Below are 25,001 nucleotides of genomic sequence, written 5' to 3' on the forward strand. Positions count from 1 at the left end.
AGTGCAGTGGCCGGATCTCAGCTCACTGCAAGCTCCGCCTCCCGGGTTTACGCCATTCTCCTGCCTCAGCCTCCCGAGTAGCTGGGACTATAGGCGCCCGCCACCTCGCCCAGCTAGTTTTTTTTTTGTATTTTTTTAGTAGAGACGGGGTTTCACCATGTTAGCCAGGATGGTCTCGATCTCTTGACCTCGTGATCCGCCCATCTCGGCCTCCCAAAGTGCTGGGATTACAGGCTTGAGCCACCGTGCCCGGCCAGCAAGAAGTTTTTCTACAGGACTCGTCAGAGCCTTGACGGCAATAACGGCCTTTGTGAATGTCCAACTTGGGGACAGAGGATGCAGCACTTCCCAAAGTTATTGAACCACAAAACCCTTTTCCCCCAAAAGCATCTCACAGGCTGGTGTCCCATGGGGCACCCGTTCGAAAGTGCTGCCCTAAGCTGTCAATGACTGCTCATGGCAATGGCACCTGCATCAGGCAGTAGGTTGGGGGCATTTTGGCAGGTGTCGTGCTGTGGCGTGATGAGCACAGCCAAGAACTCAACAGTCATGACGATGAAAAGACGAGACTTGGCCCCTCCCACCATCCTGGTCTTTGCTGTGCCCAGAGCAGAAGCTAAATAGGGCTGTCCCCACGGGTGGGTCCAGGCCACCTAGAGAGGAGACTTGGAGTCCAAGCAAAGGGGCAAGAGAGGCCTGGCACTGCCAAACACGCTTGTCACTGGGAGGGGCGGCCTGGGTTCGCTGGCCTCCAACCAGAAGGGGAAGATGGGGGTGGCCGCTCCAACTCCTGGTGGCTCTGTTCAACCCGTGCCTGCCACCTTGCCACCCCCTGCACCTTCTGTAGGGCCAGCCCTGCCCCCAGAGCCTTGCATGGGCCGGTGGGCGCTTCACCAGGCGGAGATGAGCATCTGGCAGGTGCTGGAGGGCATCCAGACCAGCTCCACCAGGCGGAACTGGAGGTAGCCGATGACGAAGCCGGAGAGGACGTCCGTGACGTGGTGGCGGCCGATCATCACGCGGGACAGGCCCACGCAGAGGGCCCAGAGCACCAGCAGCACGCGCAGGGGCACTGCCAGCACCAGGTGACTGAGGAAGAACTTGGACACCATGGCGGCGCGGCTGGCGTGCCCGGCCGGGAAGGCGTAGACATCCATGGTGAGGTAGTCCAGGAGGCTGGGGCTCGTCTCGTACGGGCCACGCCGCTTGATGAGCTTCTGCACGCCAGCCACTGTCATGATGTCCAAGAGCAGGGCTGTTCGGGGGAGACAGAGGCCCCCGGGCCATCAGGGCCACCAGCCAGGCCCAGGCCCCAGCCCCCGACATTTCCCCGACCTCATCTCCCCTCCCTGCCCCTCATTCCGGTCACTCAGCCACGCTGACCCCCAGGCACGGTCCCGCCTCAGGCCATTGCCCTTGCTGTCTCCTCTGCCTGTCACGCCCTGCCTTCCCGTAGCCACTCCCTTTAGCAGAGAAGCCTTCCCTGACCACGCTGTTTATAAAAGCCCTCGCCAAGCTCTCTCCCCTCACCTTGTTTTTCTCATGCCCTGATTTAATATGCATTTTATTTCTTTGGTTTTTTCTTTTTTCTTTTCCTTTTTTTTTTTTTTTTTTTGAGACAGAGTCTCACTTCATCACTCAGGCTGGAGTGCAGAGGCGTGATCTCGGCTCACTGGAACCTCCGCCTCCCAGACTCAAGCGATTCTCCTGCCTCGGCCTCCTGAGTAGCTGGGATTACAGGCACCCGCCACCACATCCAGCTAATTTTTGTATTTTCAGTAGAGATGGGGTTTTGCCATGTTGGACAGACTAGTCTCAAACCCTGGACCTCAGGTGATCCACCCTCCTTGGCCTCCCAATGTGCTGGGATTACAGGTATGAGCCAATGCGCCTGGCCTCTTTTTCTTTTTTTTTTTGATACAGGGTCTTGCTCTATCGCCCAGGCTGGAGTACAGTGACCCGATCTTGGCTCACTGCAACCTCCACCTCCTGGGTTCAAGCAATTCTCACACTGCAGCCTCCCGAGTAGCTGGGATTACAGGCGCACACTACCATGCTTGGCTAATTTTTTGTATTTTTGGTAGAGATGGGGTTTCTCCATGTTGACCAGGCTGGTCTCCAACTCCCGGCCTCAGGCAACCCGCCCGCCTCAGCCTCCCAAAGTATTCACCCATTACAGGCGTGACCCACTGTGCCCAGCCCCATTCCCATTTTTCAAAAGTTGAAGCAGAATTTACAGCACGTACAGCGAACCATTTTAGAGTACACGGTTCAGTGGCATTTAACACATCCCAGTGTCGGCAGCCACCTCCTCTCTCTAATTTCAAGACATTTCATCATCCCAAAAGAACGCCCTGTACCCACGAAGCAGCCACTCCCCATCCCCTTCTCTCCAGCCCCTGGAAACCACCAATCTGCTTTCTGTCTTGGTGGATTTGCCTCCTCTAGACACTTCATGTAAATGGAATTAGACAGTATGTGACCTTTTGTGTCTGCCTTCCTTTCCTTAGCGTAACGTTTCCAGCGCCCACCCATGTGGCAGCATGTGTCAGCACTTCATTCCTTTTCATGGCCAAATAATATTCCATTTATGAATGGACCAGTATTTGTTCCTCTCCTCTTTCTTTTCTCCTTTCTTCTTTTCTTTCTTTCTTTTCTTTCTTTCCTTCCTTTCCTTTCTTTCTTCCTTCCTTTCTTTCTTTTTCTTTCTTTCTTTCCTCCTTCCTTCCTTCCCTCCCTCCCTCCCTCCCTCCTTTCTTTCTTTCTTTCTTTTCTTTCTTTCTTTCTCTCTCTCTCTCTCTCTCTCTCCCTCCCTCCCTCCCTCTCTCTCTCTTTCTCTCTCTCTCTCTTTCTTTCTTTCCATGGAGTCTCGTTCTGTTGCCCAGGCTGGAGTGCAGTGGCGTGAACTCGGCTCACTGCAACCTCTACCTCTCGGGTTCACGCGATTTTCATGCATCAGCTTCCTGAGTAGCTGGGATTACAGGCGGGCGCTGCCGTGCCTGGCTAATTTTTGTGTTTTTAGTAGAGATGGGGTTTCGCCGTGTTGGCCAGGCTGGTCTCAAACTCGTGACCTCAGGTGATCCGCCTGCCTTGGCCTCCCAAAGTGCTGGGATTACAGGCGTGAGCCACTGTGCCCAGCCTCTTTTTTTTTTTTTAAAGATGGATGTCTCTGGCTGGGCACGGTCGCTCACACCTGTAATCCCAGCACTTTGGGAGGCTGAGGTGAACATATCACTCGAGCTCAGGAGTCTGAGACTAGCCTGGACAACATGGCAAAACCCTGTCTGTACAAAAAATGCAAAAATTAGACATGTGTGATGGCACACGCCTGTAGTTCCAGCTCCTCAGGAGGCTGAGGTGGGAGGATTGCTTAAGCCCAGGAGTTTGAGACCAGCATGGGCAACATGGCAAAAGCCCATCTCTACAAAAAAAAAAAATACAAAAATTAGCTGAGTGTGGTGGTGCACGCCTCTCATCCCAGCTACCTGAGAGGCTAAGGTGACCGAGTGAGACCCCATCTTAAAAAAAAGAGAGAGACACTTTGGGAGGCCGAGGCGGGTGGATCACGAGGTCAGGAGATGGAGACCATCCTGGCTAACACGGTGAAACCCCGTCTCTACTAAAAATACAAAAAATTAGCCGGGCGTGTGGCGGGCGCCTGTAGTCCCAGCTACTCGGGAGGCTGAGGCAGGAGAATGGCGTGAACCTGGGAGGCGGAGGTTGCAGTGAGCCAAGATCGCGCCACTGCACTCCAGCCTGGGCGACAGAGCGAGACTCTGTCTCAAAAAAAAAAAAAAAAAAAGAGAGAGAGCGAGCCTCTTTCTGTTGCCCAGGCTGGAGTGTAGTGGTGCAATCATAACTCACTGTAACTTTCAATTCCTGGGCTCAACGGCTCCTCCCTCCTCAGCCTCCTGAGTTACCAAGACTACAACTGTGTCACCATGCCCAGCTAATTAAAAAAAAAATTTTTTTTTCTTTAACAGATGGGCATCCCACTTTGATGCCCAAGATGGTCTCAAATTCCTGGCTTCAAGCTATCTTCCTACCTCAGCCTCCCAAAGGGCTGGGATTCCAGGTGTGAGCCACTGTGTCCGGATACAATTTGTTTATCCATTCATCTGTTGATGGCTATCGAGCTGTTTGCGCCTTTTGGCTGCTGTGACTCACGCTGCTATGCAGGTGTGCGCAAGTGTTTGCCAAGTGCCTGTTTTCAGTTCTTTCGGTAGATCCCTAGGAGTGGAGTCGCTGGTTGGCAATGACAGTAACTCTGTATGTGACTCTTTGAGGAACCCCACTGTTTTCCCCAGCAACTGCACTGTGGCATCCCCACTTTACAGAGGACAACATGAACCCTTGGAGCTCAGGACACTCATACCTGATGCTCTTGCTTTCTGGAATGTCCCACTCTTTCCCAACCCACCACCTCAGGGACCTGCCCCTGCCTTCCAGACAGCTCAGGCCCTGAAGGGTTCAGTCTCAACGTCTGGCCTGTTTCATGGCTTTCCCCCACCCGCCCCGCAGTCACTGAGGCATCTGTTGGGAGGTGAGGGTTCGCTGTCTGTGGCATGAAGTCATCACTCCATGGAGGCAGAGCCCGTGCCTGTTTGTTCAGAGGTTTTCTTTTTTTTTTTTTTTGAGACGGAGTCTGGCTCTGTTGCCCAGGCTGGAGTGCAGTGGCCGGATGCCAGCTCACTGCAAGCTCCGCCTCCTGGGTTTACGCCATTCTCCTGCCTCAGCCTCCTGAGTAGCTGGGACTACAGGCGCCCGCCACCTCGCCCGGCTAGTTTTTTTGTATTTTTTAAGTAGAGATGGGGTTTCACCGTGTTAGTCAGGATGGTCTCGATCTCCTGACCTCGTGATCCGCCCATCTCAGCCTCCCAAAGTGCTGGGATTACAGGCTTGAGCCACCGCGCCCGGCCTGTTCAGAGGTTTTTTTTTTTCCCCTGGGGCTAGAAACAGAGCCACGGTCTCCAAACTTAGTTGAGTTACTGGCCTGAGGCTCATAACCAGCGAGGTGGGCTCTTTTCTTCCTTTTCTTTTTCTTTATTTTTTGAGGCAGAGTCTCACTCTATCGCCCAGGCTGGAGTGCTGCAGTGTGATCTTGGCTCACTGCAACCTCCACCTTCTGGGTTCAAGCGATTCTCCTGCCTCAGCCTCCCGAGTAGCCGGGGACAACAGGTACCTGCCACCACGGCTGGCTAATTTTTATATTTTTAATAGAGATGGGGTTTCGCCATGTTGGCCAGGCTGGTCTCGAACTCCTGACCTCAAGGGATCTGCCCACCTCTGCCTCCCAAAAAGTGCTGGGATTACAGGCGTGAGCCACTGCGCCTGGCCTTTCTTTCCCTATTTTGGAAACACAGGGGAGACCTGGATCTCCATCATGTCTCTGCCCCCACCCTGCTGCGTGGCCTTGGGAGGTTGCTCTGCCTTTCTGTGCCATGAGAGGAAGGCACCATGCCAGAACTCCAGTTTCACCCAGCTGATCTGAGTGGCACCCATACAACCAATGTGGGGGTTCTGGGTCAACCCTCCCCACCATTAGAAAGGCCCTTGGTGGCCGGGCGCGGTGGCTCAACCCTGTAATCCCAGCACTTTGGGAGGCCGAGACGGGCAGATCACGAGGTCAGGAGATCGAGACCATCCTGGCTAACAGGGTGAAACCCCGTCTCTACTAAAAAATACAAAAAACTAGCTGGGCGAGGTGGTGGGCACCTGTAGTCCCAGCTACTTGGGAGGCTGAGGCAGGAGAATGGAGTAAACTCAGGAGGCGGAGCTTGCAGTGAGCTGAGATGGCCATTGCACTCCAGCCTGGGCGACAGAGCGAGACTCTCAAAAAAAAAAAGAAAAAAAGAAAGGCCCTTGGAGCTCACACCCTCACCTGGGGGTGGGGGTGGCATCGGCAGGCCAGAGAGCACCCCCAGGGCAGGTGAAGAGTCAGCAGGGAGCCCGTGCCCCTGCCCCCTGTGCTTCCCCACCTCAGGTGAACTTGGGGACCCCAGTGAGTTCACAGCCCCTGCAAGCCCTGCTCCAGGGACAGTGAAGACAACACCCGCAGTGTAGCGTGGTGGCAAAGCTCACAGGCGTCACAGCCAGAGACCCGGCTGTGAGTTCCAGCCCCGGAGCCTCCCAGCTGCGTGACCTCAGGGAAACCACCTAACTTTCCTCACCTGTGAGACGAAGCTCACAGACACCCACCTCCCAGAGGGGGGCCCGCACCGTGCCTGCAGGCTGACTGCAGTGTAACAAGTTTTCGCTGGGACAGAGGGGTTTCCTAGGACACAAGACATACGGTGCTAAAGCAGGGAAGTCCCAGCAAACGATTGAGTTGGTCTCCCCAAGCGCCTGGCCCACCAGGAGGGCTGGATAAAGGTGGGGGTCATGACTCGGTGACAGTTCAGTACAGCTGGATGCTGGGAGCTTCCCTAGAAAACTTTTCAGTGTTTACCAGAATAGTCAGCTCTTGGCAAAAATGGAAACAAAAACCTAAAAAAAAAAAAAAAAAGATGTAGAAGATGCTGTTTACTGAAGAACATTTACAACACAGAAAACAAAACCTAAAGTTGAAATCACCTGTAATCCTGCCCCTCAGAGGTAGCCATTGTTCCAGACCCTTCCATCCATCTATAGAGCATAGTTTTTTTTGTTTGTTTGTTTGTTTGTCTTTTTAAGACGGAGTTTCACTCTTGTTGCCCAGGCTGGAGTGCAATGGCGTGATCTCTGCTCACTGCAACCTCTGCCTCCCGGGTTCAAGCAATTCTCCTGCCTCAGCCTCCCGAGTAGCTGGGATTACGAGTGTGTGCCACCACTCCCGGCTAATTTTTCTATTTTTAGTAGAGACAGAGTTTCTCCATGTTGGTCAGGCTGGTCTCGAACTCCCAACCTCAGGTGATCCACCCACCTCGGCCTCCCAAAGTGCTGGGATTACAGGCGCAAGCCACCACACCCGGCCTTTGGAGCATAGATTTAATAAAGCTTGCAACATGGTTTACATATGTTGTTCTGCTGCCTACTTTTGAAAGTCTTGCCCCATCACATACCCCCGATCCCCATGCTGCAGGGGTGAGGCACTGTGGTGCACCTAACTGTCCGTGCCAGGCAGTTAGACTGTTCCATATCACACAGTCCTCCCTGGAGGACTAGAACTTCGGGGCTTCCCCTTTTCCTACCCACTTCAGGGTTGCTGCTTGTAGTCTGGTCTCTCTGTTTGGGGTTTGAACTGTGGCCTCTCCTGGCCCCTCTCATTAGCCACAGGGCTGGCTGAGAGCCTCACACCCTGGAAGTGCCTGGCCAGCACAGGAGGGGGCTGAGCAGGTGCACAGAGGAGCTGCCTGGCCCGAGGTGGGTAGGGCCTGAAGGCCTGGAGAAAACCTTGCTCTACCCTTGCCTGCCAATTTCACGGCAGCTGTCCCCATGGGCTGGGTCTTCCCAGGAGGCGTGTGGCTGGCCAGCTCGTGTGCTGGCCATGCTGTGGTTTGGTGCCATTTGAAGCCTGTGGGAGGTCACAGTTCCAGCAGGAGAGAGGGACTGGGGACTGCCAGGTCCCCAGGGCAGGTGGGAGCTGGAGGGAGGTGGCTGTGCTGACCTTGGCATGCCTCCGCCCCATGGAGCAGCTGAGGAAGCCAGCTCAGAGGGGCCAGCTGGTCCTCTCCAGCCCAGGGGGCCCTTCTCATCTGCAAGCCCCACTGCTTCCCCAAAAATGGCCTGGTGACAGGCTCTCTCCACCTGGGGAGGGAAGGCAGTTCATGGGGAGGGGGTTAAATCTGAAGGTTCTGGAGTCACAGGCGGGGTTCAAGTCTTGCTGACTGGGGCTGTGAGGAGGGGTCCTGGTGCTTCTGGCCTGGGGGTTGACCCTGCTAATTAAGAACAAATTCTGGCCGGGTGCGGTGGCTCACGCCTATAATCCCAGCACTTGGGGAGGCCGAGGTGGACGGATCGCCTGAGGTCAGGAGTCCAAGACCAGCTTGGCCAACAAACTGAGACACTGTCTCTACAAAAAAAAATCAAAACATTAGCCAGTTGTGGCCTGTGCCTGTGGTCCCAGCTACATGGGAGACTGAGGCAGGAGGATCATTTGAGCCTCATCAAGGCTGCAGTGAACCATGTTTGCACCATGGCACTCCAGCCTGGGCAACAGAGGGAGACACTGTCTGGCCAACATGGTGAAACCCTGTCTCTACTAAAAATACAAAAAATTCAGCTGGGCATGGTGGCGGGTGCCTGTAGTCCCAGCTACTTGGGAGGCTGAGGCAGGAGAATCACTTGAACCCAGGAGGCAGAGGTTGCAGTGAGCCAAGATTGCGCCACTGCACTCCAGCCTGGACGACAGGGCAAGACTCTGTCTCAAAAAAAAAAAAGAACAAAATAAAAAAAAAGAGAAAAAAAAAAGAAAAAAAAAAAAAAAAAAAAAAAAAAAGAACAAGTTCCTTTCCCTGCCAGAGCCTTGGTCTACTCACCCGTAGCAAGGGTGGTCCCAGGAGGAAATAAGCCAATGAATTGGGGGAAGTGTGGTGGTTGACAGCATGCTGCTGCCATTACACTGCCTGCAAGTCCTGGCCCCACCTGGCCTGGGAAGCTGTGGGAGGCTCTGGTCCTGGAGGCTGGGACACCATGCAGGAGCATCAGCAAAGGCTTTTTTTCCTAAGGTCCCACCAGGGTCAAAATTGTCTGGCCCAGGTTCCAAGCCTTCCACCACCTCAAGGCAAGTAAGAGAGGCCAGGCCAGACAAGGCCAGGGCCTCCCTGGTGGTGGTGGCTGGTGACTGATGGCCAGCCAGGGTCTGGGTGCCCAAAGAGCTGCCAGAATCTGGGGTAGGAGGTGGTTAATGTAGACCGGGACTGGGTTCCATGGTAGGCTGAAATATGACACCAACCACTGGAAGGCATGGGCCATCTGTCCTACTGGCGACCAGGTCTTTAGGTTGAAAACCAGGGCTCGGCAGCTGATGGGTTCAAAATCTGCCTTTCGAGGCCAGCACAGTGGCTCACACCTGTAATCCCAGCACTTTGGGAGGCCGAGGCGGGTGGAGCTCCTGAGGTCAGGAGTTCGAGACCAGACTGGCCAACATGGGAGAAAACCCATCTCTACTAAAAATACAAAAATTAGCCGGACGTAGTGGCAGGCACCTGTAGTCCCAGCTACTTGGGAGGCTGAGGCAGGACAGTTGCTTGAATCTGGGAGATGGAGGTTGCAGTGAGCTGAGATGGCACCACTGCACTCCAACCTGGGTGACAGAGTGGGACTCTGTATCAAAATAAATAAATAAAATAAAATAAAATGAAACGAAACGAAATGAAACGAAATAAAATAAAATAAAATAAAATAATAAAATAAAATAAAATAAAATCTGCCTTTTGAGCACAGGGGCCCCCATGGACAGCTGCTGTGGTCAAGGAAAAAGGGAGGAGGAAAGGGTGACTTTACTAAGTCACCTGGAGGGTACACTGGGCCCAGTACCTCACTCCGATGGGGTGGCCAAAGGCAAGGAGGGCTGGCTGCCTCAACCTCCCCACATGCCCCAGCTCTCTGCATAGGCTGTCAGGATCCATAGGCCAAAAACTAAGCTAGACCCAAACCTTCCTTTTTTTTTTGAGACAGTGTCTCCCTCTGTTGCCCAGGCTGGAGTGCCATGGTGCAAGCATGGTTCACTGCAGCCTTGATGAGGCTCAAATGATCCTCCTGCCTCAGTCTCCCATGTAGCTGGGACCACAGGCACAGGCCACAACTGGCTAATGTTTTGATTTTTTTTTGTAGAGACAGTGTCTCAGTTTGTTGCCCAAGCTGGTCTTGAACTCCTGAGCTCCAGTGATCCTCCTGCCTCAGCCTCCTAAAGTGCTGAGATTACAGGTGTGAGCCACTATCCCTGGCTCCTTTCAAATTTCTAGCAGCAAAACATTGTTTTTACCAATGAAAGCATACAGACTCGGTGTATGAAACAGATGTGGCTGAAGCTGGTGTGTTGTGGGGGTCATCTGGAGCTCCCCTGGCTGCCAGGGAGGCCTCTGTGGGTGCCCACGTCTCCTGATCTGGAAACTCTATCTATGGCTTGAACAAGTTCCATGAAGTTCGTGTGTTGGAAACTGAATCCCCAATGCAACAGTTCCGAGAGTTGATCAGGCCGGCTGCGGTGGCTCACTCCTGTAATCCTAGCACTTTGGGAGGCCAAGGCGTGTGGATCACCTGAGGTCAGGAGTTTGAGACCACCAGCATGGCCAACATGGTGAAACCCTGTCTCCACTAGAAGTACAAAATTAGCCGGGCGTGGTAGCACATGCCGGTAATTCCAGCTACTCAGGAGGCTGAGGCAGGAGAATCGCTTGAACCCAGGAGGTGGAGGTTGTGGTGAGCTGAGATAGTGTCATTACACTCCAGCCTGGGCAACAAGAGTGAAACTCTGTCTCAAAAAATAACAAAATAAAACAAAATAAAATAAAATAAAATAGCAATAGGCCATGGGGGCTCTCCCCTCATGAATGGATGAACACAGGTATTGGGGGTGGTTCCTGATGAAAGGGTGAGTGTGGTCACCTCCTGCCCTCCCAGGCATGCACTCCCTTGCATGAGATGCAGAAGGCACAGGGAGAAAGGAGGCCCTCACCAGATGCGGCCCGTCAACCTTGGACTTCCCAGCCTCCAGAACCATGAGCCAAATCCACTTCTATTCTTTATAAATCAGTGCGTGGTGTTCTGTTACAGCAGCATAAAATGGACTAAGACGCCCCACAGCTGGGCCTTTGGGAAGCTGTGGCTATTTTGGGCTGGTTCCCTCTCTTCAGGCCATAATGAGAGGGAGGCTCTCCCTTTTCTGCCCTGGGCCCTGCGGGGACCATAGGGGCCAGCCTGGCCGTCCAGCTGGGTTGACCCACCTAGCCTGTGCCTTGTTCACTCACTTTTCCACCTGCTCTTGGGCACCGCCGGTTCTTGGGTATTTCAGGCATGTGTCAGGCCTGGCACTGTGAACCAGGCTGGCAGGGTCCCCTACGGCCAAGCAGGACGGTGGGCAGTGAGCACATAGTGACACAGACTGTTACTCTATCACAGGTATGATGGGGTGTGTGGCTTTTCGCCCTCACCATGCTGCAGCCGTCTGGCCAGGAGGGTTGTGAATGGAAGAGGCAGTGGCCTGCCACCCTCAGACCACAGGGCGACTCTCCAACAGAGCCATGGCCTCCCCTGGGCCTCCCACCCCACTCTGCCCTCTCCTGCTGCCCCTGAAGGGCCTCTCTCCCTCCTCCCGTGCGGCCAGGCCTCCGTGTGACTGTGATTCTGACACTGTCAGCGCATCATCTGGTGCCCAGAAATAGAAGCAAATGGCGCCATTACTCAAGGCTGATTCCGTCCACATGGCTCTGTCCAGTCGACCGACCTACATTCCCTTCTTGACTCAAGGAGGGCAAGGGGACCCCTGTAGGGGGAAAGGTCCGCCCAGCAGGAGGGTCAGGGCAAGAGCTGGGGAACTGGTGGGAGCTGCACTGCCCGGGACCTGCTATGCGAATGTCTCAGGGAGGCCCCTTAGCCTCCACTGGCCTCCACTCACTGAGATCACCCAGGGTGGTGGCTGCGCACTCAGGCTCCAGAACGAGACCAGCTTCAAGGTTGGCCACTTGTGGACAGCATAACCTCGGTGTGTCTGTCCCTCAGAGCTCCCTGCCATGGATATGCTGGGATGACAAGGGGCCTGCTCTGATGCTTGTGTGCAGCAGCCACTCGGTAAATGCACCCCCGGGACCCCATCAGAGGACACCAGGGCTTGGCCCCACCACCCCTCACACTCTTCCATTCCAACCAGCTCCACTCTCAGCTCTTTTCACAGGGTTGGGGCCTGAGTGTCTGAAGCTCCCATGCAGGAAGCACAGCTGTTCCTGAGGCCCTGCTGTCCTAGAGGCTTCCTGGCCCTCAGAAGACGACAAGAACCCACCTCAAGGCCCACCCTTCTCCCCTAGCCCAGGTCCCTCAGGGCTGGTGGTGGCCAGGGAACCAGAGAGCCGGAGGCTCCCAGAGGCCAGGCAGGAGCCAGGGCTTTCTTGGAAAAGAGCTGCTGCCATCCTGGAAGATTTGGAATCATCTCCTCCTGAGGCCTCTGAAAATCAGAACATCACTTGTCTGCCGGCAGCTCTGTGCACAGGGGGAAGAGGGGCAGCTGGGGTGACCTCGTGTGGCCCTTTGTGGCGTTGGGCTGTTTTCCCCCTGAGGATGCATTCTGTAGGACCAGCTTAGAGCAGGGCAGGGTCTCTGGGGAGTTGGGGCTAGTGGGGTAGGGGTGGGAGGTGGAGGCTGTGGGCTCAGCTGTTCTAAAGCAAGGAGCAAAGACGGGGCTTCGGGACGCCCTGCAGACTGTGAAAGGCTGGGTTGGTGGGCAGATGTCTCTCTCTGGCTGGGTTGGGAGGAGGGGTCCCGGTGCTCCTGGGCTGGGAAGTCGATCCTGCTTCTCATCCCCCATTCTGGCTTCTGGAAAGCTGGGAGCCAGCCTCATGCTGCCCAAGGGGTGTGTAAATCGTTCTGAACTTCCTGAAGGGCATTTGGCTTCGGAATCAGAAGTCTCCTCCACGTGTCTCCCTTGGACTCAGCTCTTCCCTCTGCAGGACTATCTCCTTGGGAAATCGTTAGGGATGTGGGCCATGATTCATGGCCCGGGATGTTCACTGCAGCGTTGTTTATAACACCGAAAAACGTGAAACAACCCAGCGCTCTTCAAGAGACAGACAGGACAAACCGTGGCCTAATCTAGACACCAGAGCACACTGTGGCCGCGGCAGATGATAAGGCCCATGTATATTTATAGACCCACTATATCGGAGAGCCGTGGGGTATGTTAAGTGGAAAAGGCCGCTTATAAAATAGGATTTCCAGTAGGATGCCATCTTCATAAAATAAGATATGTATGTAAACAAATGTGCTTATATGAGAGGGAAAAATCTAGAAGGTACTGCTCTAAATGCTAACAATGCTTCTTGCTGGGTAGGAGGTATAGGGGTGATTTTTCCCGTCATTTTGTAATTCTGCACTTTAAAATCTTTCTTGCCACAAGCACGTATTATTTGTGCACATTTTTAAAAAGTTATTTTGGCCGGGCGCAGTGGCTCAAGCCTGTAATCCCAGCACTTTGGGAGGCGGTGGCGGGATGATAGCTTGAGCTCAGGAGTTCGAGACCAGCCTGGCCAATACGGTGAAACCCCGTCTCTACTAAAAATATAAAAATTAGCCAGGAGTGGTGGTGGGTGCCTGTAATCCCAGCTACTCAGGAGGCTGAGGCAGGAGAATCACTTGAGCCTGGGAGGCAGAGGTTGCAGTGAGCTGAGGTTGTGCCACTGCACTCCAGCCTGGGTGACAGAGCGAGACTCTGTCTTAGGAAAAACACTAGCTGTGCTGGTGGGCAATGCTGAGCCAGACCCTGCCTACTGGCACCACAAACCATTGCATTTCTCTTGCACCTGCTGTGTGGATGGCTGCCAGGGCAGTGTATTAAGGGTTGACCTGGCCTGGGGGTGGCCAAAAGCCCCCCTGAGGGACTGTTGTACTGAGCCCACTGAAATGCTGAGAAAGGAGGCTGGGGACGGGACCCCTCTACTTCTGAGGAGGTAGTGTGTGCGGTCTCCCACAGAAGGGTATCTAAGTGAAGATTTGGAATCAGCCTAAATATCCCTCAGTTAGGAACAGGCTAGACAAGCCTCGTGGAGAGGCTGTCACCTCAATTGTCCCTGAGAGCAAGAGCCAGAGGGCAGGGGATGGGAGAACTGCCAGAACAGATTATCTGGAGCATATGAACCCCTAATGCTTGGCGTGAGGGACATGGGGGGTCCAGACCGGGATTCCAGGTGGGAGGGCCACAGCTGTGAGAGTGAGCCCAAACCAGGCAAAACACAACCTGAGAAACACATTACACGTTAGCATATGCACAGGGAAAAATCCAGGGACACGTGACCCAAGCTGTGGCAGAGGCTCTTCCTGGGAGAGGGTTTAAGGGAGAGGCTCACTTTCTTCTTGATCTAGCCTTGTAATGATTGCATTTTTTTCTTACTATAAGAATGTGTAGACTGGGCACGGTGGCTCATGCCTGTAATCCCAGCACTTTGGGAGGCCAAGGTGGGTGGATCATCTGAGGTCAGGAGTTTGAGACCAGCCTGACCAACAATGGTGAAACCTCATCTCTATTAAAAATACAAAAAATTAGCTAGGCATGGTGGTGCGCACCTGTAATCCCAGCTACACAGGAGGCTGAGGTAGGAGAATCACTTGAACTCAGGAGGCAGAGGTTGCAGTGAGCCGAGATGGTGACGCTGCACTCCAGCCTGGGCAACACAGTAAGACTTCATCTCAAAAAAAAAAAAAAAAAAAAAAAAAGAATGTACAATGAAAAGGCGCCCAACATCACTGATGGTTAGGGAAATGCAAAGCAAAACCACAACAAAGGCCGGGCGCAGTGGCTCATGCCTGTAATCCCAGCACTTTGGGAGGCCAAGGCAGGAGGATCACTTGAGGTCAACAGTTTGAGACCGGCCTGGCCAACATGGTGAAAGCTCATCTCTACAAAAAATTAGCCAGGCATGGTGGCAGGCACCTGTAGTCCCAGCTACTCGGGAGGCAGAGGCAGGAGAATTGCTTGAACCTGGGAGGCGGAGGTTGCAGTGAACCGAGATCGCACCACTGCACTCCAGCCTGGTGACAGAGCAAGACTCTGTCTCAAAAAACAAACAAACAAAAACACCCAAAATAAAACAAAAACCAAAAACAAACAAAAAATACCCAAAACCACAAGAGATACCACTTCACACCCATTAGGATGGCTCTGATTGAAAAACCAGATAATGAGTGTTGGCGAAGGTGTGGACATATCGGAGGCCTTGGGCATTGCTGGGGGAATGTAAAATCACGCAGCTGCTATGGGCAACGGTAGGCCAGGTCCTCACACAAGTCGACATAAAATTACCCTGTGATCCAGAGGCCCGCTTCTGAGTATACAACCAAAAGGACTGAAAGCAGGGGCTCAAGAAGATGCATATACATCTGTGTGCACGGCAGTGTTACTCAGAGCAGCTAAAAGGTAGAAGCAACTGAAGCATCCATGGGTGGACGAGTGGATACACAAGGTGTGGTCCATCCTGTAACTGAGCACTATTCAGCCTTAGAGAGGAAGCAAATGCCGGCGCCCACTACAGCATGGATGGACCTCGAGGGTATCATGCTAAATGAAATCAGCCAGTCACAAAAGACAAATACGGTACGATTCCACTTACGTGAGGTCCCTAGAACAGTCAAATCCACAGAGACACAGTGTAGAATGGAGGTTGCCAGGGGCTGGGGGAGGGGGAGTGGGGAGTCAGTGCTTAATGGGGACAGAGCTTCTGTTTTTTGTTTTTTGTTTTTTTTTTTTGAGACGGAGTCTGGCTCTGTCGCCCAGGCTGGAGTGCAGTGGCCGGATCTCAGTTCACTGCAAGCTCCGCTCCGGGGTTCACGCCATTCTCCTGCCTCAACCTCCCGAGTAGCTGGGACTACAGGCGCCTGCCACCTCACCTGGCTAGTTTTTTGTTTTGTTTTTTTTTTTTTTTGAGACGGAGTCTCGCTCTGTCGCCCGGGCTGGAGTGCGGTGGCCGGATCTCAGCTCACTGCAAGCTCCGCCTCCTGGGTTTACGTCATTCTCCTGCCTCAGCCTCCCGAGTAGCTGGGACTACAGGCGCCCGCCACCTCGCCCGGCTAGATTTTTGTATTTTTTTAGTAGAGACGGGGTTTCACCGTGTTAGCCAGGATGGTCTCGATCTCCTGACCTCGTGATCCGCCCGTCTCGGCCTCCCAAAGTGCTGGGATTACAGGCTTGAGCCACCGCGCCCGGCCGAGCTTCTGTTTTTTTAAGATGAAAGATGGAAAGAGTTGGGAGATGGATGGTGGTGATGGCTGCAGAACGGTGTGAATGGACTCAGTGCCACTGAACTGTGTACTTAAAATGATTATAATGATCAATTTTATGTGATGGATAGCTTATCACAATAAAAAAAATGACATAAAAATGTAGTTTTCTTAGCCAAGAGTGGTGGATCACTCCTGTAATCCCAGTATTTTGGGAAGCAGATGCAGGCAGATCATGAGGTCAGTAGTTCAAGACCAGCCTGACCAACATGGTGAAACCCCATGTCTACTAGAAATACAAAAATTAGCCAGGTGTTGTGGCGGGCACCTGTAATCCCAGCTACTCGGGAGACTGAGGCAGGAGAATCACTTGAACCAGGGAGGAAGAGGTTGCTGTGAGCCGAGATCACAGCACTGCACTCCAGCCTGGGTGACAGAGCGAGACTTTGTCTCAAAAAGAAAAAAAAAAGTAGTTTTCATATTCAGGAAAATCTCAGTAAAGATACTTTTTTTTTGAGACAGAGTCTTACTCTGTCACCCAGGCTGGAGTGCAGTGGCACGATCTAGGCTCACTGCAAGCTCTGCCTCCCAGGTTCATGCCAGTGAGCCGAGATCGCACCACTGCACTCCACCCTGGGGACAGAGCGAGACTCTGTCTCAAAGAAAAAAAAAAAAAAGAAAAAGATACTTTTATAGGCCAGCACAGTGGCTCAAGCCTGTAATCCCAGCACTTTGTGAGGCCAAGGTGGGTGGACCACCTCACCCCTGTAATCCCAGCACTTTGGGAGGCCAAGGTGGGTGGATCACCTGAGGTCAGGAGTTCGAGACCAGCTGGCCAACATGGCGAAACCATGTTGGAGAATGGCTTGAACCCAGGAGGTGGAGGTTGCAGTGAGCCAAGATCTTGCCACTGCACTTCAGCCTGGGCAACAGAGAGACAGACTCTGTCTCAAAAACAAACAAAAAGATACTTTCATAAAGGACACAGATCAGGGAACAAGACCATAGGCATTTCCTACTACAGGACAGGCCCATGAGGAAACAAGGATGGGCTGAGTGAACCAGGATGGGCCTGGTCACCTGTCACCTGTCACCTGGCTCCCTTCAGATCATCAAGCTGAGTGCTGCGCGGGAGGGAGAAGGAAGGGGGCAGGGTGGTCTCAAGGCCTCTAGAGCTTAGAAGGTACCTGGCAGGAGGCTAGTCCTGGACTTCTGACGATGATGGTGATAATGATGATGATAATCATAGCTACTTAAGCGTTAACCAACATCAGTAAGTGCCAAGCACTTTATGTGAGATTCATCAGGGAGATTTCCCAACAACCCATTTGACAGATGAAGAAACTGAGGCTCAGAGAGGCAACGTCACTTGCCTGAGTTCCCACAGCAGGGCTGGGATTTGCACCCAGGTCCTGCTGCCTCTGGAGTCCAAGCTTTTGCCTGCTGCTAAGACCCCTTCTGGCTCTGAGCTTTCTGGAGTCTTGACAGTGTGTACTAGGGGAGGGGCAAGGAGGGAGGGCTTGGGACTGCCTGCCATGCAGAAGCATGCAGAGAACTTCCCTGGGCCCAGCAGGACCCTTCCTAGGCCTTGTAGCTGCAGCTCCCATTTCCCAAGCTCCCAAGTCTGCCTCTTCAGAGCCAAGTGGAACCCAGGTCCCAAACACAAGCTCGGAGGTCTTGCTCCCAGCCCAGAGACTGGCCCAGGAGTTGGCTCAGTGCCGTGGGGCCAGAGTGTGGGCAGGGTTAGGCAGGGCTCCCTCCGCCTTCAGTACTGCAGTGATGTCAGCCATCGGTGGGACATGTGTGGCATGGCACCCACCGTGTCAAATGTTTTACCAGCTCCCTTCAGATCCCTGCCACAGCCCCCTCAGCCCCCAGATAGGGAAACTGAGGCTCAGAGACAGGAACTGACTTGAGCAGATGCATACAGCAAGTAAGGGTCAGAGCAGAGACCTGGACAAAAGCCAGTCTGACCCAGAGCCTGTGCTCCAGGGTTGAAGGGTGCCCTCCAAAGACAAAAGGACAGATGGAACCCGCAGCCTGCGCTCAGCGGGTGGTCTGCTTTCCTGGGACAGGGCACCGTGGGACCATCCCTCCTGGCAGGTCAGACCAGAGCAGCGGGATTAGAGCGTGCCTTGGCCATTTGCTGCCATTTACTCCCACCAAGCCGAGGGCTGAGCTGGCATCCCCACGGAATGACCTTGGGGTCCCCAGACCCATCCGGCCTGCTCTGGGCCTGTGCTGAGTGCCCGCCTTGTGCCAGGCCCTATGTCCCCATGATCTCAATACCTGGATAGAAGTCAGTCACCCTCCTCCCAGACCATTCCCCTCCTCAAAGCACACACGCTCCAGGAGTGCAGCGAACATGGGTGATATGCCCGACCTGCAGCCCCACAGTGAGCAGCAAGGAGTGGGGGGGTTTGCAGTCACGGGGCCTTGGATTTACTTCCTGAACCTACCACTTATAGCTGTGTGGTGGGCAAGTTGCTTGAGCTTTCTGAGCCTCAGTCTACTCATCTGTAAAATGGGCACATTAATGTTTACCTTGAAAGGTCATCAACAGCTTTTTTACATCATAAAATACAGGCCGTTCATGCCATTGTCTTTGGTACATAATAAAACTCAACAAATGATGTTTTTAAAGTTTTTTTTTTTTTTTGAGATGGAGTCTCGCTGTGTCACCCAGGCTGGAGTGCAGTGGCTGGATCTCAGCTCACTGCAAGCTCCGCCTCCCAGGTTCACGCCATTCTCCTGCCTCAGCCTCCCGGGTAGCTGGGACTACAGGCGCCCGCCACCTCGCCCGGCTAGTTTTTTGTATTTTTTAGTAGAGACGGGGTTTCACCATGTTAGCCAGGATGGTCTCGATCTCCTGACCTCGTGATCCGCCCGTCTCGGCCTCCCAAAGTGCTGGGATTACAGGCTTGAGCCACCGCGCCTGGCCTTAAAGTTTTTTTTTTTTTTTTTTTTTTTTTTTTTTGAGATGGAGTCTCGCTCTGTCGCCCAGGCTGGAGTGCAGTGGCGCGATCTCGGATCACTGCAAGCTCTGCCTCCTGGGTTCATGCCATTCTCCTGCCTCAGCCTCCCGAGTACCTGGGACTACAGGCGCCTGCCACCATGCCTGGCTAATTTTTTGTATTTTCAGTAGAGACGGGGTTTCACCGTGTTAGCCAGGATGGTCTCGATCTCCTGACCTCGTGATCCGCCCGCCTCGGCCTCCCAAAGTGCTGGGATTACAGGCGTGAGCCACCGCGCCCGGCCTGTTTTTAAAGTTTTAAAAAATGTCTATAACTTCTTTTCAAGGAGGAAGGCATCTCAAATCTTCATCTTTATCCTGTGGGGCATACACCTTTGTGCCCATGGCAGTTGGCTGCTGGAATGAGCCTGAAGCCTTATCTTAACAAGTAAGTTGCAAATTTTTCAATGTTTGGAGCAGGGGGAATGTTCTTAAAAGCAAACATTCCTGTAAAAAAACAAATCAAAGCAGAGCTATTTTACTTGGTGATGAGAGGCAGCTTGCTTGCATACCTCCTGCCTGGGGGAGCTCACCCCTTACTAGAGCATCTGCTGACTGTGGGTAAGTTGAGATGCACCTCCTTTCTTCTCTGATCCCCACCCCCGCCACTGGAAACTTCACACAGTCTGAGCTGGTTCCCTCTCCCTCTCCTCTGAAAATGCAAAGCAAAGCTAGAGTTGCTTCGAGTTCTGCTCTTGGCTCCATCACTGACTAGCTGCCCGATCTTGGAACCATCATCACTCCATGCCTCAGTTTCCCCCTCTTTAAACGGTAAATAATAACAGCACCAAGCTCCATGCGTTATGGTGAAGAGCCGAAGTAATGATATGGTTTATGCAAAGCCCTGGAAAGCGGTAAGCACTCAACCAATGACAACTTCATCACCTCCCTCGTCAAATGGGGAAGGAAGATGGGAAGGAGGAGATACGATCAAGGGAGCAGGGCTGAGAGACAGACTCGGGCGTATGCCTTCCCACCCCATCTCTGACAGCAGGCAACCTACCTCTCTAACTCCCAACAGTCTTCTTAAGCCACGTGGCCCCGTGTGAAACTGTTGATAATGAGAGCAGGTTCTGCCCCTGGAAGCGCCTGGCCTAGTTCCTCGGCCACTTTGCTCTGTCCCTCCCTCCCATGCCCGTGGCACGGCACCTGGTCTGTGTGTCAGCTGGAGCCGGTGCAAATCTCAAGCCTTGAGGCTGGGCCAGGTTGCTTTATTTATAGGAACCTCAGTTTCCTAATACGTAAAATGGGCATGATAATGGCACCAACTTCGTGAGACTGTTTATTCAGGAGTAAATCACAAGTTATTGTAATGTAAACAATTTAGTAATAAACAAGAAAACCGGCCAGGCACAGTGGCTCATGCCTGTAATCCCAGTACTTTGGGAGGCCAAGGCTGGTGGATCACCTGAGGTCAGGAGTTTAAGACCAGCCTGGTCAACATGGTGAAACCCCATCTCTACTAAAAATACAAAAATTAGCTGGGTGTGGTGGTGGGCACCTGTAATCCCAGCTACTTGGGAGGCTGAGGTAGGAGAATTGCTTGAACCCGGGAGGCAGAGTTGTAGTGAGCCAAAGGTTGTAGTGAGCCGAGATCACGCCACTGCACTTCAACCTTACAGCCTGGGCAACAGCACGAGACTCTGTCTAAAAAAACAAAAGGAACAAGAAAACCTCGAAGGTGGCAGACCCAGCCATCTCCTGCATGAAGTATCCGATGGTTTCTGCCTCCCTGAGTCCCACCCACAGAGCAGGGAGCCTCCAGACTGAGACTAGAGTGAGGAGATACATGTTTTTATTGTGACTTCCTCTGGAACCCGTGTTCTCTGTGGTCCAACCCAACGCCCTTTTGGAACCGAGACCCCTTGTTAACGTTTATCTCTCCCGAGACCTCCACCTCACATGTCCCCCAAATGATGGCCACACTGGGAAAGCCAAGAAAATCGATGTGGGCCTGACACGGAGGATGGAAGCAGAGGTTCCTGGGGCACCTTGGGGACCTGGTGGTGCCTGAAGGGTGGGCCGGACGGCGGCTGGGTGTCACCTCTGGGTGGAGGGAATGGCTTGCCCCCACATGGATCCCACGTGGCACCTGGCACAAGGCAGTGCTAATCTGCAAGATGTTGGTGGCAAAGACTTTGGAAACAAACCAACTGGCCCCCCGACCCTTTCTCCAGTGACTCCTCCTGGGAAGGAGCAGGGAAGAACTCCAGGGGGCTGTGAGTGTGTGGCAGTACCAGCTGGACCCCCTGGATCCCCAGACCCTGCGAGAGAAGCCTGGGCAGCTTGCCGGGTTCCCGAACCGAGGCAGGAGGTGTTCATGGGCAGCTCACGGGCACTGCGTAGCTGGGAGCTGTCAAGGAGCGAGGACCCCAGCCACGGGGCAGGAGTCAAACAGTGACACCCCATTCCAGGATGCCCACCAGAGCCCTGACCATCTCCCTTGAGGCCACTGCCTCTGGCCCAGCCTCCCCTCAAGCTGCTTATGGGCAGTGGTGCCTTCTGCTGAGCAGGCCCTCCTCACAGGGCCACACTGGCCTCTGCCTTCATTTGGCATGTGACTGGGGAGCCTCCTCTATGCATCCCTGGCTCTCGCTCCCCACACTGGAGCCTGCCCGTTTCTGGGGCACCCTTCCTGCCTAACCTCATTAGACCATCCCAGCCGGTTTCTGAGGGCTGTGCAGGTCCTGGCCAGGGCAGGGTTGGGCAGGCCGGTCTCCCTCCCGAGGGGCCTGACAGTGAGTGGCGGGTGGCAGGCACACTCACCCAGGAGCAGATTCATGAGCACCTCCTGTCCGGCCAGTGTGCTGCTCTTCACCAGGCAGAGAATGGTGCCTCCAATCCAGGGGATGCCATGGCCCGTGATGCCGATGAGCTTGACCATGGAGCGAGCACTGGCCCAGGACGCCGCCCGGCCGGCACACACCCCCAGTCGCTTGGACATACAGATATCGATGGCCAGCAGGGAGTTGAAGGCGATGCCCTTGAAGGAGGGGTTCAGCTGCATGCAGTCCTCCTCTGGCAGCTGCTGTGACTGGCGTCGCTCTCGGGCCCCGTCACCAGCAGGTGGGGGCTGTGCCGAGGGGCCTGAGGCCTTTCTGCCGGAGCTGCGGGGCTCCGGGCCCCCTTTGGGGGGCTGGTTCAGGGACAGGAACTCAGCCCGGTTGAGGACATTGTTGCGGTCCCTGGCGCGGGCCCGGCTCTGGGAAGCTGGCATGGTGACCTCGCTCACCCCAAGAAGGCCGATGCCAGCCCGGCTCCAAGGGCCTTCTCCCCGAAGACAAGAGCTGCCCCCCGAGCCGCCACCGTGGCTGCCTCCCTGCCTTCTCCGCCGCAGCTGTTAAATATAGGGTGGAGAATTGCACATGGTTGTTTATCTCCGCTGCCACCCAGCTCCAAGGGGACGTCAGTGCCAGCCGGGCAGCCAATCGAGCCCTCCAATGCGGGGCCTGCACCAGGGGAGCCTCCGGGAGGTGAGGAGTCCACAGCTGCGGCCTGGCTGCCTCGGGCCTGGGCTATTTAAATCAGCCAATGGCTCATCCCTGGGCTTGGGGGACTCTGGGAAATGTAGTCCTCCGGCTGCTCTGGACTCTGCAGTGGCCTTGGCCTCTGACAGGGCAGAGGTGGGACCTGGGCTTACCTTGTTTTTACCAGCTTCCCTCTGAGCCGTCCAGACCCCTGCAAGCCAGGCCTGTCTGCCCCAGCGGCCTGGCAGCTTGGACCTGGTTCTGTAAACTGGACGGTGTTGCTCGGGTGGAGGCCTCTTTGGGCACCAGATAGAGTGAAAGACGTCATTGACAGCATCATCCTGGGTCCCTGGGGTCAGGTCCAGCTCCTCCCTCTGTGACAGCATTCATTAAGCTGGCAGGTCTTTTTTTAAATCAGTCTTGAATTCAGCTTCAGCACATCACAGTCCAATCAAACGACAATCCGTGAGCTCTGATTTCCATCAGAGGGAGGGGTAACGAGTCAGCTGGTAACGGATCGCCTCTTGGAGGTTGCCTCCACTACCTGGAACTTTGCAAAGGACAGGAGTGTGACAGCAGCTTCAGGCAACCTGTAAATAGTTACCGCGTGCCTGACACTGTGTCAGTGCTGGGCACACTGCAAAAAGCTCACAGTTTGGTGGGGATGGAAAGAAGGACACGTGTAAGTGGTCACAAGTGTGCAAATGTGTGGCAGAATCCTAGAAGCAGGGCTCTGGGAGCTCTGGGTCTGGTCTGGGAGTCATGGACGGCTCCCCACAGGAAGGAAGAAAAAAGGGGGACCCCCATTCAGGGACAGCCCGCCTTGCAGGAGGCCCAGGAGGCCTGTGTGGCTGCATGGGGCCCAAGGGTCGAGAGGCTGCAAACCCAGAACGCAGACCCAGAGGGCCCAGTCGAGGATTCGGGATGTGAGGTAGGTATCCCTGCTCCCACCTGGGCCACCTGGGGGAATCCAAAGTCTCCACAGCCCTTTTTTTTTTTTTTTTTTGAGATGGAGTCTCGCTCTGTTGCCCGGGCTGGAGTGCAGTGGCCGGATCTCAGCTCACTGCAAGCTCCGCCTCCCAGGTTTACGCCATTCTCCTGCCTCAGCCTCCCGAGTAGCTGGGACTACAGACGCCCGCCACCTCGCCCGGCTAGTTTTTTTGTATTTTTTAGTAGAGACGGGGTTTCACCGTGTTAGCCAGGATGGTCTCGATCTCCTGACTTCGTGATCCGCCCGTCTCGGCCTCCCAAAGTGCTGGGATTACAGGCTTGAGCCACTGCGCCTGGCCTCCACAGCCCTTTTAGGGCTGACTGGGCCTGGGCTCGATGGGGGAAGCTGCCAGTTTAAGATGACCAGAAGAGTCAGAAGCGAGCTCCTCTGTCTCCCGATTCTGGGTGCCAGGGCCTGTCTGCTCAGCCCAGATGAAGGCAGGAGGCTGTAACTTCTCTTCCAACCATGGAGCCCGCCCATGGTGCCTCAGGCCCACCTAGAGTCTCCCAAGAACAGGAAGCTGCCCCGGGAGGGAGTGGGTGTTCCCTGGCCACGGGAACAGGCACTCAGGCTCTGAGTCAGACAGATGGGGCTCTGCCCTGCCATCAACCAGCTGGGAGACCTTGAGCAAGTCACTTGGCCTCCCTGGACCTTGGTGTTGCCACCTGTCGCATGGGAATGACAGTGTTCACCTCCTAGGGCTCTCATGAGTCTGGGTGAGACCGTGTTTGGGAAATGCTGAGCTGGGTCCCTGCCGCAGAATGGGTTAGGAATCGATTTCAGCCCTGTGGGTTAGGAATTGATTTCATTTGACAAACGAGGCACAGCCCTCTCTTCCTTTTGAGTGCCCTCTTCAGAAGGGCCCAACCCTGTGGTCTGGCCTCCTCCCCATCCATGGCAGGGAAGAGGCCAGAGTCCAGGAGCCCTCAGTCTGGGGTTCCCTGCAGACGCCCTGGCTGGGTCGGGCTGGGCTGGAGCAGGCTAGACCCGCATCATTCCCCCCTCTTCCTTTCCAGTGTGCTCCACTCGGACTGTGCGGCCATAGAGGGGATGTCATGGCTGCGAGATGTCCTGCCATCTTGGGTGCAGCAATGATGACATGCGCTGCTTCATCCCGGACTCCAGATGGCTGGAAACAGGCGCACGTGGAAGTGTGCACGCCAGACACGGATATTGAGCGTGTACAAGCTCTCTGTGTGCTGAGCTCTCTACGTGTTCAGCTTACCAACAATGTCTAATGACAGTCCTGTAATGCAGCTGTGATATCCCCATTTACAGACGTGGAAGCTGAGGCTGAGGGGGTGAAGGCCTCCAGCCAGGAAGCTGAAAAGAGAAGGGGTCTGGCTCCTAAGTGGTCCCTATGGGACGTGGCACGAGGGCCGCTGGACTCAGATCCCTGGACCACAGGGATCTGATCTGCTCATCTCTCCACCAAGCACTCACCCCACTCTCCCTGGGTGGCCTCAGGAGGGGCACAGGAGCCCGGCCCAGACAGGGGCTATTAATAGCCAGAGATTGTGTCAGCATTTCATCTGGCTAGAGCTGCTGGCAGGTTCTGAGAGCCACACTGGGCCTCGCACTGGCGGGGCCATAGGATCTGATTTGGCTCCTGCCCAGCAGTAGTTAAGACATAAAGTCTGGGGTAGGATGGCCCCAGGTTCAAACCCTGGCTCAGCCACCTCCAGGCAAG

General features: G+C 54.4%; 1 protein-coding gene across 1 annotated transcript; it reads right to left on the reverse strand.

The window, feature by feature from the left end:
• Nucleotides 1-139: 139 nt before the first annotated feature.
• PLPP7 (phospholipid phosphatase 7 (inactive)) lies at nt 140-22,381 on the reverse strand. The gene is made up of 2 exons (XM_030920269.1): nt 21,620-22,381; nt 140-1,255 (listed from the first exon to the last, which is right to left on the reverse strand). The coding sequence occupies exons 1-2, from the start codon at nt 22,068-22,070 to the stop codon at nt 891-893; spliced, it is 816 nt and encodes a 271-aa protein (XP_030776129.1). The 5' UTR covers nt 22,071-22,381; the 3' UTR covers nt 140-890.
• Between the last annotated feature and the right edge of the window lie 2,620 nt (nt 22,382-25,001).

Source organism: Rhinopithecus roxellana, chromosome 16 (assembly GCF_007565055.1).
Source record: "Rhinopithecus roxellana isolate Shanxi Qingling chromosome 16, ASM756505v1, whole genome shotgun sequence".
Taxonomy (NCBI): Eukaryota; Metazoa; Chordata; class Mammalia; order Primates; family Cercopithecidae; genus Rhinopithecus; species Rhinopithecus roxellana.